This window comes from Panthera leo, chromosome D2 (genome assembly GCF_018350215.1).
Source record: "Panthera leo isolate Ple1 chromosome D2, P.leo_Ple1_pat1.1, whole genome shotgun sequence".
NCBI lineage: Eukaryota > Metazoa > Chordata > Mammalia > Carnivora > Felidae > Panthera > Panthera leo.
In genome coordinates, this window is record NC_056689.1 from 44,628,794 (window position 1) to 44,643,580 (window position 14,787).

The following is a 14,787-nucleotide window of genomic DNA, read 5'->3' on the forward strand; positions in this document are numbered from 1 at the left end:
TTCATGGGTTCAAGCCCTGCATCGGGCTCTGTGCTAACAGCTCAAAGCCTGAAGCCTGCTTCAAATTCTGTGTCTGCCTCTCTCTCTGCCCCTCCCCTACTCATGCTCTGTCTCTTTCTCTCACAAAATGAATAAACATTTTAAAAAATGTAGTAAAATCATTGATGCCAAAAATTACCATTAATGACAAAGGAACATGGTGTAAATGTGCCTATAGGTAGTTACTTGTATCTTTTAGCTATTGGTCTCCATATTCGTATATATTTGTGTGTTTTTTTTCCTGAGCTGTTACACTAGAGCGTGCAAACTTTAAATATTTTTTGCGTGTGTTTGTTTTGAGATACATCCTAGAGCTTCAGCCCAGCCCAGACCCCATAATTTTATGCCATTGTAACTGCAGGACTTGAAAGAGATTGGCAAATTCTAGGAGTTGACGGAAGACCCGCGTGCCTTGAGCATGGTGGAGGACAGGTGCTATAAGTTGATGTTGGAGCGGTACAGAGGTTCCAAATCCTGCTGGCAGTAGGCATGGTGAAGGAGGTTGGAGTTTATTCCGAAGGCATATGGAGCCATTAATTGGTTTTAAGCAGGGGAGTGAGCAGGATCAGATTTATGTTTATAAGATAACTCTGGCTCCTGTATGGGAAATAGATTGGAGGGGCCAAGAACAGAAGTAGGGAGGTCAGTGTGGAGATTCCTATCTCAGAAGTAACATGCCATGATGGGCCCAGGTAATAGCAGGTGAGCTGGAGAAAAATGGGAAAAACTTGAGATCTATTTTGGAGAGTGAGCCAAAAGACTTGGGGAGACAGGTTTGAGGAGAAAAGTCAAGAGTTCCATTTTGGACAAGCTAATTTTGAGATTACTTACAAGCAGCTCAAAGCTAGAGGGGTAAATCTAGGAACCATAAACAGATTTGCTTAAACTGTGGGAATGGGCGCTGTCACCTAGGGAGGTGGTGCAGAGAAGCTGTTGCTACCTATTTTTCTTTGCATCTAGGCCTCTATTTTGGGAAAGTTTATAACTTTAAGATACAGCTTAGTTTTTCTTGCCTTTGACACCCAGGCTGAGTTTGTGTTACAGGCTCCTTCCTTTGTTTACCTTTGTATTGTATCCCTGTTCACACTGTGTTTATCTGCGTGCTTACCGCCCCTCCCCTTCACTGCCCTCCCAAGTTTCCCAAGGACTCCATCAGTTTCCAGCATTCAGTAACTTGCCTGCACATAGCTGGCCTCTAGTTAGTGTTTTGTTAAATAAATATCTGAGGTAATATAAATCCCAAATGCAAATTATTATAATTAGGATTTTTTATTTCCTAAATTCAGATAGTGTTTGGGAAATTGTGTGTATTAACCATCATAGAACTTTGCATAGTCTAGGTATCCGTGATCTTTAAGTACAGTACAATCTTTGTAAATAAATATTTCCATTTGTACCTTATTTTATATTTAATTAAGCCCTTTACTGTCTATTCATTTCTTCTGTATATAACCTCTTGGTGTGAATTGGGAAGGAATTATTATTACTGTTTTTTAGAGCTAGAGAATGAGATTCAGAGAGTACCACCTGTGGACATATTTGGGAGTTGAACCCTTAACTTCTCACTGTTATTTCAGTGTCATTTCTACAACACTACCACTTCCTCTGTGTATCATTAGATTTTTGGAAAATTAATTGCATGTGGTATATTATTTGACGATTTTTCTCCATAGTTAAACGGATGCTTCCTTTTGTTATTGTGATGGGTTTGACAGCTGGTTAAGAGACTTCAGGTGTCCTCTAGTCCTGGAGTCTTATTCGCTAAATGAGGCCTGGAGAAGTGGTGGCTTCTCCGTGATCACCCAGTGAACTAAACTGTGGTACGACCACAGTAGGAGAATAGTAGACCACAATCCAGGTCTCCTTGTTTTTAGCCTAGTGGATTTCTTCCTTTCCTGGCCACTACCCTCCCTTTTTTTATTTTTGCAGTTGACATTGCTAGCATAAATGAGGTCTTTAAGTTTTGTTATCAGTTTAAAGGATTAAATGAAAATTATTAAAATTCAAGGCATGGAGGGGCGCCTGGGTGGCTCATTCGGTAAGTGATTCTTGATTTCGTCTCAGGTCATAATCTCAAGACTTCGTTGGATCGAGCCCCACAATCCTGCTTGAGGTTCTCTTTCCCCTCCTCTCTCTGCCCCTTTCCCTGTCCACTCTCGCTCTCTCTCAAGATAAATAAGTAAACATTAAAAAAAAAATTCCAGGCATGGAATCGCTAAAACTTAATTAGCAGCACATTCTCTTCCTGTTATCAAATGTGTGCGTATGTGTTACTTTTTCTCTTTTCATCTCACCAGTATGGCTACATTTTAAGTCAAGTCTACATTATGCTTGAACGTTATAATGAAATGTTGCTTATACGCAGTTCTCTTAATATTTTATACCTGTTTGGCTCTACATTTTATTCCTTGGAGGTCAATCCTCCAAGGAATAAGCTAGCCAATTTCAGCTGATTCAGAGGGAGGGAAGAATTACTCACACATTTTAAGAAGTCCTGTTCTGCTTTCAGCCTGAAAGATTCAGTACCAAATATGACAGTATCTGTCATTTGAGGCTACTTGACTCTAATGCAAAAACACAGTTCTGTTTTCATAAGCTAACTACTGCCCTACAGTAACCTTCAGTTTCTGGCAGCATAGTCTGGATTCGAACCAGTGACCTTCAGATAAAGGGCACCAGATAATATGATTAGTCCCCATGCTCTCACAATACCCTTACTTAAGCAATTAAAGTCCAAAGCGAGATGCTTAGTAACTCCACTTCCGCATAGAGGCACAAATAGAGGACTTACTGTTTTTAAGCTAGTCCCAAGTTTTGAGACAAAGAGCTTAAGAACCATAATTTGTATATATATATTTTTAAGTTTATTTAGTTATTCTGAGAGAGAAAGCATGCGAGTAGGGGAGGCACAGAAAGGCACAGGGAGAATCCCAAGCAGACGCCTCTCTGCTAGTGCAGAGCCCAACACAGGGCTCAGTCTCACAAACCCTGAGATCATGACCTGAGCTGAAATTAAGAGTCAGACGCTTAACCAGCTGAGCCACCCAGGTGCCCCATAATTTGTGTATTTTTTAATAATTGTAAATAATCTCAGCCTTCCCTGAAACCATTTCCCATTTTGTACCTTTCTTGTAGGTTATGACCATATTGTATGTCTGCCACTCTTGTCTTCCACTGGTGCAAAACTTGTGACATAATCTTCTCCATATGTCCATCAATACCTGGGGCAGTACTCTGTGCATCATAGGTTATTAACAAATGTTAAATGTATGAATGAAATGTATTTTTTTTAACGTTTATTTATTTTTGAAAGACAGAGACAGCGGGAGCGGGGGAGGGCAGAGAGCGAGGGAGACAGAGTCTGAAACAGGCTCCAGGCTCCAAGTTGTCAGCACAGAGCCCGATGCAGGGCTCAAACCCACAGACGGCGCGTTCATGACCTGAGCCGAAGCTGGACGCTCAACCGACTGAGCCACCCAGGCATCCCTGAATGAAATGTATTTTTAATTAAACACATTAGCTGCCATTACATAAGAAAGCTGCCATTACATAATAATTACACACTAAGAAAGCTTAAAAATTTCTCATTGAAAATTGAAATGGAAGAATTAGCTTTTCGGAAATGATGTTTTCACAAATTTCATACTTGAATACAGGGCAGAATCTGGACAGTATGCTCCATGGTACTGGGATGAAATCAGACTCTGACCAGAAAAAATCAGAAAATGGAGTAACCTTAGCACCAGAGGATACTTTGCCTTTTTTAAAGTGCTATTGCTCAGGACACTGCCCGGATGATGCTATTAATAACACATGCATGTAAGTACTTTATGTAGTCCTTAAAGTTATGAGAATAGGATTGCATTTAGTGCTATTTTAAGAATTGTTTACATTGTCTTTGTTTTTTTTTTTTTTTCTTTAATTTTATATGATATCTTTTACAAAGAGCCAAAAAACTTCTTGTTCTTTGTATGGGAACATTTAGTACTATTAAATGATTGATGTTTCATTTCTCAGAGTTAACGTTGTAATACAGCTTTTTAAAGGAGATAGAAGGATTTGAATCTGGTATTTGTCTAACGTTTTGAGTTTATTTAATGATCTTTTTATCATAAAGTTTACTGATACTTACTGTAGAAAATTTAGAGATTACCAAAAAAAAAACCAAACAAACTTACTCAAAATCTTGTAATTCTAAACTGGCCGAAATATTTTACAGAAAGATAGGCGTGATATTGTGATATTTAATTAATTTTATATTATTTTGATACAAGTGAGCTCCCAGTCCAATTCTGATTTATATAACCATTTTAATTTTCCTACTTTATTTTATGTTAACTATTCAACACATTTATATATGATCATGTAATTCTGTTCCATATTGTTTGGGGACATTGAAGAATGGGCTTACTAGCCAAAAAAATTCCCTGAACAACTGAGTGTCATCAGTTAATTGTCTCCCTGTTATGAAAGTGATAATGTCCTGTTTTTGTACTTTACTAATAACTGTATGCTCTTTGAATATCACCAAATAGAAAGCAAAAACGTATATATGTAAAATACTGAAATTATATGATAGTTCATCATGTCTTCAATGTGAAGTTATATTTTTTGGTCTATATATTTTTGGTCTTTCAGAACGAATGGGCACTGCTTTGCCATCATAGAAGAAGATGACCAAGGAGAAACCACATTAGCTTCAGGGTGTATGAAATATGAAGGATCTGACTTTCAGTGCAAGGTAAGATCTGATTTGGGGCCTGTGAAATAAAGAAGGGAGGGATCACGTGAAAAGTATTCATTTCCCCAGGAGAAGTGTGCCTGATCTGCACGTCACTCTATGTTCTTATAAACCAAGTATATTGGAGGAAGCTTAGCTCTTACTTCAGGTAATATGATTGTGGTAATTGAAGTTCCAGATTATTTTACTTTATTTTTTTTTAATTTTTTTTAATTTTTTTTATGTTTGTTTATTTTTGACAGAGAGAGAGAGAGAGAGCGCGCGGGCATGCGCGCGCGCATGAGTTGGGGAGGGGCAGAGAGAGAAGGAGAGACAGAATCCGAAGCAGGCTCCAGGCTCTGAGCTGTCAGCACAGAGCCTGATGCGGGGCTTGAACTCACAGACTGAGAGATCATGACCTGAGCTGAAGTCGAACACTCAACCAACTAAGCCACCCAGGCGCCCCTATTTTACTTTAAAAAAACGTTTTAAATCATATCCTATTTCTAAATTGTCATGACTGCAAAAAAAAATGTTACAGTATCACCTGTGGATTATCAAATTGACTGGAAAGACTTCAAGGTGATTAACCTTTGTATCACTCTGAGACAATGCAGAAACATTAAGTCCTTGTAAGGAAATCTCAGTGGAGTTGTTTTAACAGCAGCAGCAAAGGCATCCAAGGGCTGGTAATGAAGAGTTTATGAATATCCTCATGGCTCTTGGTTATAAACCTAATCTCTTCAAAATCCTGTATAGTAATTTTGCCCCAGGGATTCTTCCAGCTTTAGATAGAACCGTTTGTACACAAATTTAAGCTTCAACTATTTTAGGAAATGATTCACATTATTAAGAAACTCTCAGGATTGATATATGTTCCAATCTCTGCTAAAAGTTTGGGATCCATGTGCCCCCTCTGCACATCTCCCTTCCCCCCACACACAGAGAGAGAGAGCACACAGAGGAGGGGCAGAAAGAGGGAGACAGAGGATCCCAAGCAGACTCTGCACTGACATCAGAGAGCCTGATGAGGGACTTGAACTCACGAACCGTGAGATCATGACCTGAGCTGCAGTCAGATGCTTAACCGACTGAGCCAATCAGGCACCCGCCCCCCCCCCCCCCCCCCCCCCCCCGCCAATTTATTTTCTTCTTCCCCTCCCCCTCCTCCTCCTCCCCTCCTCCTCCGAGAGAGAAAGAGATAGAGTGACTATCTTAAGCAGGCTCCATGGCCAGCCTGACTTGATCTTAAGACCACCCCAACCCCAGGGCTCTATTTCATAACCAACCGTGAGATCATGACTTGAGCTGAAATCAAGAGTTGGATGCTTAACCAACTGAACCACCCAGGCACCCCTCATCCCATCTATTTTCTAGGTGTGACACCTCTAGTGACAAGGGCTCATTACCTCCCAAGACCATCTATTTCATCTGTACTAATGACCTGACATGATCTTTACAAAGCTTTTCCTCCTAATGACTACAAATCTCTCCCTGCCCCTTTGGATCAAATCTAAAGCCTCTTTCATATGACAGCCTTTTACTGTGTGAAGGAAGTTTTTTGGTCTGTTTGTGTGGTCCTGTGTTCCTCCCCATTCCTATAGTCTTTGTCTGGTGAAAATGATAGCTCACAGTCCCCTCCACTGCTCCATGTCTGATCAGCTTCAGAGTTACACTGATTTCTCAGCGTAATATGCAGAATTGAGTGTGGTCCGACCTGGGGTGGGAGGGGGGAAAGCAGAGAATAAGTAACTCCTTTCCTTTTCCTAAATACAGCCAGAGCTCATGTTGGATGTTGGATGTTGGATTGTTACACCACACTTTGAAACATACTGAGCTTCCTGTCAGCTAAAATCCCCGTCTTTCACTTGTGCTACTGCTGAACCATATCTCTTAGATTCTGTATTGATTCTTTGGTTTCTTGCCACAAATAAGAGGATGGAAATGGAATGAGTTTTTGAAAATAGTTGTTACATACCTGTCTATGTTAAATTTTATCATATTAGAATTAGCCCTTTGGGGGTGCTTGGGTGGCTCAGTCGGTTGAGCATCTGACTTCAGCTCAGGTCATGATTTCAGTTTGTGGGTTTGAGCCCCGCGTCAGGCTCTGCACTGACAGCTCGGAGCCTGGAGCCTGCTTCGGATTCTAGGTCTCCTTCTCTCTCTGCCCATCCCCTGCTTGTGCTCTGTCTCTGTCTCTCAAAAATAAACAAGTAAATAAATGTAAAACAAAAAACAAAAAAAGAATTAGCCCTTTGCTGTGATTTGGCAGGATTTGTGGGAGGGGATAATAATTTAATTATTTTTGCAGTTTTATGCCATTTGCATGTTTATCAACCACATATTCTATACATTTTTTTTAATCACTAAAAATATTGAAGGAAGAACTATGGTTAGAGCAGTGAGCTCAGCAGTAATAACCCATATCTTGCATGCCCCTAAACGAGGCATATCACAAATTGACTTCACTAATATAAATTAGTTGTTAAACTTCACAGTCTGTGTTCTTTTAACATAAGAAAGAGTCTAACATTTAGCTCTTCAGTTTCCAACACTTGTCCTTTCTAAATTCTTCCTGTCACACCTGCCTTCCAGCCCTCTCAAAGTGTTCTCTTACCAGGGCGTGATCATGAGGGCAGCCACTCACCAAGAATACAGAAGCCCTGGAGGGTCTCTTCCGGCATCTGGGAAAGCAGCTGCCATGTAACAGTGCTTTTTCCTTGTCCTCCATCACCTCCTGGTTTTCAGCAACACATCCATTGCTTGGCGGTCTTCTAGCATTGCTAGAGAAACCCCTTCTTGGTTGTTCTTTACATTTTGTCTTCTGCAGGGCTAAGCTCATTTTGAACATTAGCCTTCCTGCAACTGTTTGTAGATGCTTCGTAGTCCTTTTATTCACCTTCAGTTAATATACTCTCCATTCCCTCCTTCATGTAAATGTTCTCGATCTGGGGTTATTTCAGAGTCACTTGTGTAACTCCTAACATCTCTCTCTTTTCTTTCTCTTTATGGTCATTTAAAAGTAAAACTGCTTGGGGGCATGTGGGTGGCCCAGTCAGTTGAGCGTCTGACTTCAGCTCAGGTCATGATCTCGTGTTTGTGGGTTCAAGCCCTGCGTCGGGCTCTGTGCAGACAGCTCAGAGCCTGGAGTCTGCTTCAGATTCTGTGTCTCCTCTGTCTGCCCCTCCCTCCCCTGGTCACCGTCTGTCTCTGTCTCTCAAAAAATAAAACATTAAAAAAATAACTTTTTTTTTTTTTAAGTAAAACTTTTTTAACATTAAAAATTTAGTTAAAATGGAAAACTTGTGCTTTTGGAAGTTTCCCAATACTCTCAACCCATCTTTCCTGGTAGGATCAAGTCGTGGACTCCTATTCATTCACCTTTTTAAAGTAATACTTGATTATACTGAGGTTTTTCTGTTTTAGCCATCTGATACTTAAGAATAACATGGTCAGTTTCTGCTTATGTTCCTGCTACTTTTATAATGACAAGCAATTCCTTTCTGTTGCTATTTTGGTCCAGAATGGCAGTTTTCCCAGGCAGTGCTGAAATGTCAGCATTCAAGTTAATAACTTGTCAAGTACTGTACCAATCACGTAAAACTTCACACATAATTGTTGATGTTTGCTCTCTTGACTGAAGTCTTTTCCTGTGCTCATTTTCTGATCTGTCAGGGACACATCTCCTCTCTGGTCGGTGGTCTCTAAGAAACTCTCAGGAGTATGGTTTCTGCATTTTGCCTTTGTCCTCACCACATCTGCTTTAACTTGCTTCTGCATTGGGTTCCTTAGTCTCAACATAGTTGTTCTGTGCAGACTCTGCAGTATCTTCTACCTCCTCGACTACTTTTCCTCACGTCTCCTTTCTTTAGACTACAACGCCCTCCACTTAAGTCGTCTCGGCGCTGCTGTGAGATCCTGTGCACCCTACTAGTTCATCACTGCAATAAAGTGTATTACCCATGTTTTTTAGGAAAAGATCTCATGATTTAGATTTTTACTACTACAAACAGGTGAATAGTAATACATTAAGATATGCCAAAGTTTTGGTGAAAAATACTTGTGAACTTTTGTTTATAATTTAGTTATAGTCCAGTGTTCCAACACATCATCCACATACATATGTTCTTAAGAAATACCATTTTACAATCCTTACAACACTATTTCAACACAAATAATTTTTTGATAATCTTTTCTTAACACATAAAACTTGCAGGTCCTTTTCACTCAACAGAGCTAGAAATTGTGTTCATGAATATTAAAAAAAAACCCCTCATTCTCACCTGAAAATATCAAGCCATTTTTAATTTTGTCCTTACTCTTCCTCTAGGATTCACCAAAAGCACAGCTACGGCGGACGATAGAATGTTGTCGGACCAATTTATGTAACCAGTATTTACAACCTACACTGCCCCCTGTTGTCATAGGTAGGTTCGCCTAGAAGAGGGTGATTGTGATTTTCAGTAAAATATTTTCTGATTTTGACACTAAGCAAGCTTTCTAGAATTTAACACTCCCAAGTTATTTTTCTCCTTTCGTATGTGATGAAGAGATCAAATGTGTGCTTTGTTGTTCACTTCCCTTGTCAGGTCCATTTTTTGATGGCAGCATTCGCTGGCTGGTTGTGCTCATTTCAATGGCTGTCTGCATAGTTGCTATGATCATCTTCTCCAGCTGCTTTTGTTACAAGTAAGATCATTATTTTTATATAAAATATGTTGTTGAATATTAGATGTAAGTAGTTCTTTAAAAGGCAATGGGCATAAGTTATTGACCACTGAATGCAGTTCAAACACCATTAACTTGTATTCTCTGGGTCTGTCTTCTTTAACTAACCAGATTATATTTTTCTTAAGGAAAAAGAGGACCTTACTATTAATCAGTTAATTGAACCCAGCTTTATACTTCTTGTTCATGAGTACTTAGGATTTTTCTTATTTATGGAATATTGAACTTCTTATATCTGAATGTTTAAAATCTGTCCCAAGAAGACAACTGCGTTACCGTTCTTTAGTTACTTGGGGCTTCAGAATTGTTTGTAGTTAGTCATGATTTCAGAAGACAGATGCCAAAAGAGAAGAGGAATAAGAGGAGGGGATAAACTTCAGTAATAAAGCATTATCTTATTGGCATATGAATAGACTGAAAGATCAGTGGAACAGGTTCCTAGACCCATAAATAGACCCCAGTATATAAGTAAATTTAGTATATGGTAAAGGTAACATTCCAGATCACTGGGGAAAACATGGAATTTTTGACAAATGGATTTAGTAGTAGGTGGCTATATAGAAAAACATGAGGGGTGTATAGTTAGCTTGTTTAGTTGAGAGTTGGTTGACTCTTGATTTTGGCTCAGGTCATGATCTCACAGTTGTGGGATCGAGCCCCCCATCAGGCTCCATGCTGGGTGTGTAGCCTGCTTAATTTTCTTTCTCTGTCTCTGTCTCTGTCTCTCTCTCTTTCTCTCTCTCCCTCTCTCCCTCCACCCCCTCTTTAAAAAAAAAGAAAAAGATGAAGTTCAGTCAGTAACCTACATCGTAATAAGTTTTACCCATCTTGGATCTAAATATGTAACATTAACTGATTATAGCACTGGAACAGACCGTAGAAGAATTTAAAAAAATAATCTCAGTGTGGAAGACTCTGTGATTGACGTAAAACCAAGAAGCAAAGAAAAACACCCCATACACAGAAAATAAAACCTTAAAAAAGAAAAACTTGCGTCAAGTACATAAAAATAAGACTTTACTATGTGGCAGAAACCACCATAAACAGAAGACAAAGAGTGAAAAATATTGGTATCTCATACTACAAAGAGCTGATTTCTCAAATATAGAGAGCTTTTATAAATCAAAAACAAAAAACTTAGCAGTTCAATGGGAAAACATTCCCCCCAAACTGAACTCACATTTATCTAAAAGGAAATACTTACAGCTCTGAAAAGAAAAATAAAAAGATGACTCAAGAATATTCACAATATGAAAAATAGAAATTAAAATCATACTGAGATACTGTTTTCCACCTGTAATACTGGCAGAAATTCTTAGATAAAGAGACAGATTGAGCATCTCCCTTTTGCTGCCTCCAGTAAAAAAGCAATAGTTTTTACCTTCTTTGTCCAGCTAGGACAAGGAGAATGGGATACCAGATAACAGCAAAAACAACAACAACAACAACAACAACAAAAAACCTTTGGAACTTGGGAAACTTTTGGATGACTAGTAAGTGACTTTGCGGACCTACAAAATCAGACTCCTAGGCTAGAATTTGAGAAAGTAAAGGTGCAACCAGTTTATACTATAGAATTCCCCAAGAAGCTCGAAAATTGGCAGCACCAGTTACCTCTGGGAGTAAAGCTGAGAGTGGCAGTAAAACCAAGAGGATTGCTTGAAAGTCTATTTTTAGAAAGTCAGATGCTGTGTTACGCAATACTGCATTAGGAAATCACTCCCAAACATAGTGGCTTAAAACAGCAATTATTATCTCTCACTGTGGGTCAGAAATTCAGGAGTGACTGACTGCACGTCAGAATCTTTGATAAGGTCCAGTCAGATGTCAGCAGGAGCTGTGCTCACCTAAAGGCTTGACTAGAGCTGGTAGATCACTTTCCAAGGTAGCTCACTTCTGATGCTCACAGGTTGAGAGGGGAGCTTAGTTTCTCTGATGTGAGCCTCTTAACAGAGCCGTATGAGTATCCTTGCAGCATGAAGACTGGCTTCTTCCTCCTAGGGTGAGTGATTCAAGAGATCAAGGTGGAAGCTGCAATGCTGTTTACGATCTAGACTCCAAAGTTACACCATCACTTCTGCCACATTGTGTTGGTCACACAGGTCAGCCCTACAACATTATGGAAGGGAAACAGGGACTTACATACCGGGAGGTGAGAATGTTGTGGCCCATCTTGGATGACAAGTCCCACAGATGTTGAGACCCCTACTCTTGTTCAGAACAGTCACCCTTACTATCTCCCTGACAGAAAGCTAGAAGTTTCTCTGTAAAGAACAAAGAGGGGCGCCTGGGTGGCTCAGTCGGTTAAGCGTCTGACTTCAGCTCAGGTCATGATCTCGAGGTTCCTGAGTTCGAGCCCTGCATCAGGCCCTGTGCTGACAGCTCAGAGCCTGGAGCCTGCTTCGGATCCTGTGTCTCCCTCTCTCTCTGTGCATCCCCCACTCATGCTCTGTCTATCTCTGTCTCTCAAAAATAAATAAAAATCTTTAAAAAAAAAAAAAAAAGAACAAAGATAAGATTCTTAGTTGTGGCATCCCATTATTGAGGGTGAGATATTATAGTGAAAACATGGAGGTAAAGTGAACATTTATATACTTATTGGTGGGCCCCTCAACCCTCCCAGAACTCTGTTAGGCAGACTTATTCAAACAAGAAATAGGAAGAATCTTCTTGGGGAAATCCATCCAGCCCAAGAGAAAAAAACCTAAATATACTCATCTCCATGGGCCCAGTGAAATGGCCCAGGCAGTTATCTCACAGTGAAGTCTGTAATCAGTAAGCTCCACTCATGTATCAGTGCTTGCCAATGAGGCAGTGAGGGCACTAATCCCTGAAAAACAGGAGACAAATGAAGTAAGCCTTATGATTGCCCACCATACTGCCTAGAGAGAGTTTCTAGCTGTAGGACATAGGAGGAACCCAGGTGTAGCCCATCAGGCTCTGGCTCAAGGAGATGTAGCTGAGTCTGGGGTATGAATAACAGAGTACTAAAGAGGAGAGAACTTCACAGGGAAAGAACTCTGGACATCTGCAGAAGGTTCTTATCAAATATTCAGCTGAATCTTTATCAGCATGTACAAGTGAGGAAACTGCCCAAGACTGGGTAAGAATGCCTGAAAAGATCGAAGGAAACAGTGTTCAGTGCTCACACAAGTCTGGGAATAGTGTCTGTTTCCATCACCTGGGAGACTTGAAAACCTCATAATCCCCAGGGCTTTGGTTAGAGTACTCAGAAGGGTCTTGCTTCAGTATTGGGGAATAATTAGCTCTAAACTAAACATGACATTGGTCCCACCTCAAAAGGAGTATACTGTTTCCAAATAGCTGCATCCTAGAGCAAAGTTCAAGGATATTTAGAGGGGCGCCTGGGTAGTTCAGTCAGTTGACTGACTGACTCTTCTGACTCTTGATTTTGGTTCAGGTCATGATCCCAGGGTCATTGGATCAAGGCCAGCGTTGGGGTCCTTGTTGAGTGTGGAGACTGCTTGAGATTCTGTCTCAGTCTTCCTCTGTCTCTCTTCCCCATTCATGCTCTCTGTCTCTTTCTTTAAAATAATAAATAATAAATAAGAATATTTAGAAGAATATAAAAACACCCAGCACCAACAAGGTAAAATTCACAGTATCTGCCATCTAGTCAACAATTACCAGGTATACAACTAATACAGCCAATAATGAGGAATCAAAACACCAACCGAAAACTGATCGAAGTTTTAGAATTAGTGGATAGGGGCATTAAAATAGTTATTATAACTGTATTTTATACGTTCAAAAAGTGAAATAGAGACTTGGAAGATCTAAAAGAGACCCATATCAGACTTTAGAAAATGAAATCTATAATACCTGAGATGAAATATACACTGGATGAGATTAATAACAGATTAGGTACTGTAGAAGAAAATATGAGTAGACATGAAGACACTGCAAGAGAAACTAAACAGACTAAACCATCAATACATATTTTAAAAATAAATTGATAGGACACCTGGGCAGCTCAGTCGGTTGGGTGTCTGACTCTTGGTTTTGCTTGAGTCATGATCCCAGGTTCATGGGATTAAGCCCTGCATCAGGCTGAGCTTGGCCTGCTTAAGATTTTTTCTCTCTCTCTCCCTCTGTCCATCTTCCTCACATGTCCTCTCTCTCTCTCTAAAATTTAAAAAAAAAAAAAAAAACTAAAATGAAAAAAAAAATGAGCACCAGTGAACTGTGGGACTTCATGCAACCTAATGTATATACAGTTGACAGTTGAATAGTGCAGAGGTTTGGGGAACCAACCCCTGTGCAGTCAAAATCTGTGTATAACTGACTCCCCCAAAACTTAACTACTAATAGCCTACTGTTGACTGGAAGCCTTTTCAATAACATAAACACTTGATTAACACATATTTTTTAGGTTGTGTGTATTATATGTTGTATTCTTAGAGTAAGCTAAAGAAAAGAAAATGTGTCAAGAAAATCATGAGGAAAAGAAAACACATGTATATGTAGTACTGTGCTGTATTGAAAAAAAATCTACACTTAAATGGATCCATGCAATTCAAACCCATGTTTTTTTCAGTGGTCAACTGTATATATAATTGGACTTCCCAAAAGAGGGGAGAGTGCAAATTTTTTTAAAAAATAATGACCAAATTTTTTTCAAATTTAATTAGAACTGTAAACCCATAGAGCCAGAGTACAAGCAACAAAAAGAAATCTACACCTAGGCACATCATTATCAAATAGCTCAAAACCAGCGATAAAGGAAAAAAATCTTAATTGCAGCCAGAGAAAAGGCAGATTAGGTACAGAGGAAGATGGGTAAGGATGGTAGCCAACTTTTCAGGGGAAACAGTGTGCATAGAGCAGAATCTGTAAAGTACTCAAGGGGTAAAAAGTCATAAACCTAGAATTCCGTATGCAGAGAAAATACTTTCAAAAATGAAGGTAAACTGGGATACCTGGGTGGCTCAGTCAGTTAAGCATCTAACTCTTGGTTTCAGCTCCAGTCATGATGTCGAGGTTCATGAGATCGAGCCCTGTGTGGGACTCTGTGCTGACAGTGCAGAGCCTGCTTGGGATTCTGTCTCTGTCTCTAAATAAATAAGCAACAAAAAAATGAAGGTGAACTAAAGACACACATACAAAAGCTTGAAAGAATTCATATCCAGCAGATTTGGACCACAAAATATGTTAAAGGATGTTCTTTAAGTAGAAAAAAAATTACATTTTAACATATATATAGAACTCTACTTCACAGGCTCCATTTCTGGATATTATTTTAACAGAGAATATATTATCCTGTAAGACTAATTTGGATG

At 39.5% G+C, this 14,787-nt stretch overlaps 1 protein-coding gene across 7 annotated transcripts in view; it reads left to right on the forward strand.

The window, feature by feature from the left end:
* BMPR1A (bone morphogenetic protein receptor type 1A) overlaps positions 1–14,787 on the forward strand; it is a 136,863-nt gene that overhangs the window by 108,928 nt on the left and 13,148 nt on the right. For all 7 annotated transcript variants that reach the window (XM_042909368.1, XM_042909372.1, XM_042909371.1 and 4 more), the window contains 4 exons: positions 3,696–3,858; positions 4,678–4,780; positions 9,090–9,186; positions 9,349–9,448. In XM_042909368.1, coding sequence (XP_042765302.1) covers positions 3,696–3,858; positions 4,678–4,780; positions 9,090–9,186; positions 9,349–9,448 — 463 coding nt within the window. The remainder of the gene's footprint in view (positions 1–3,695; positions 3,859–4,677; positions 4,781–9,089; positions 9,187–9,348; positions 9,449–14,787) is intronic.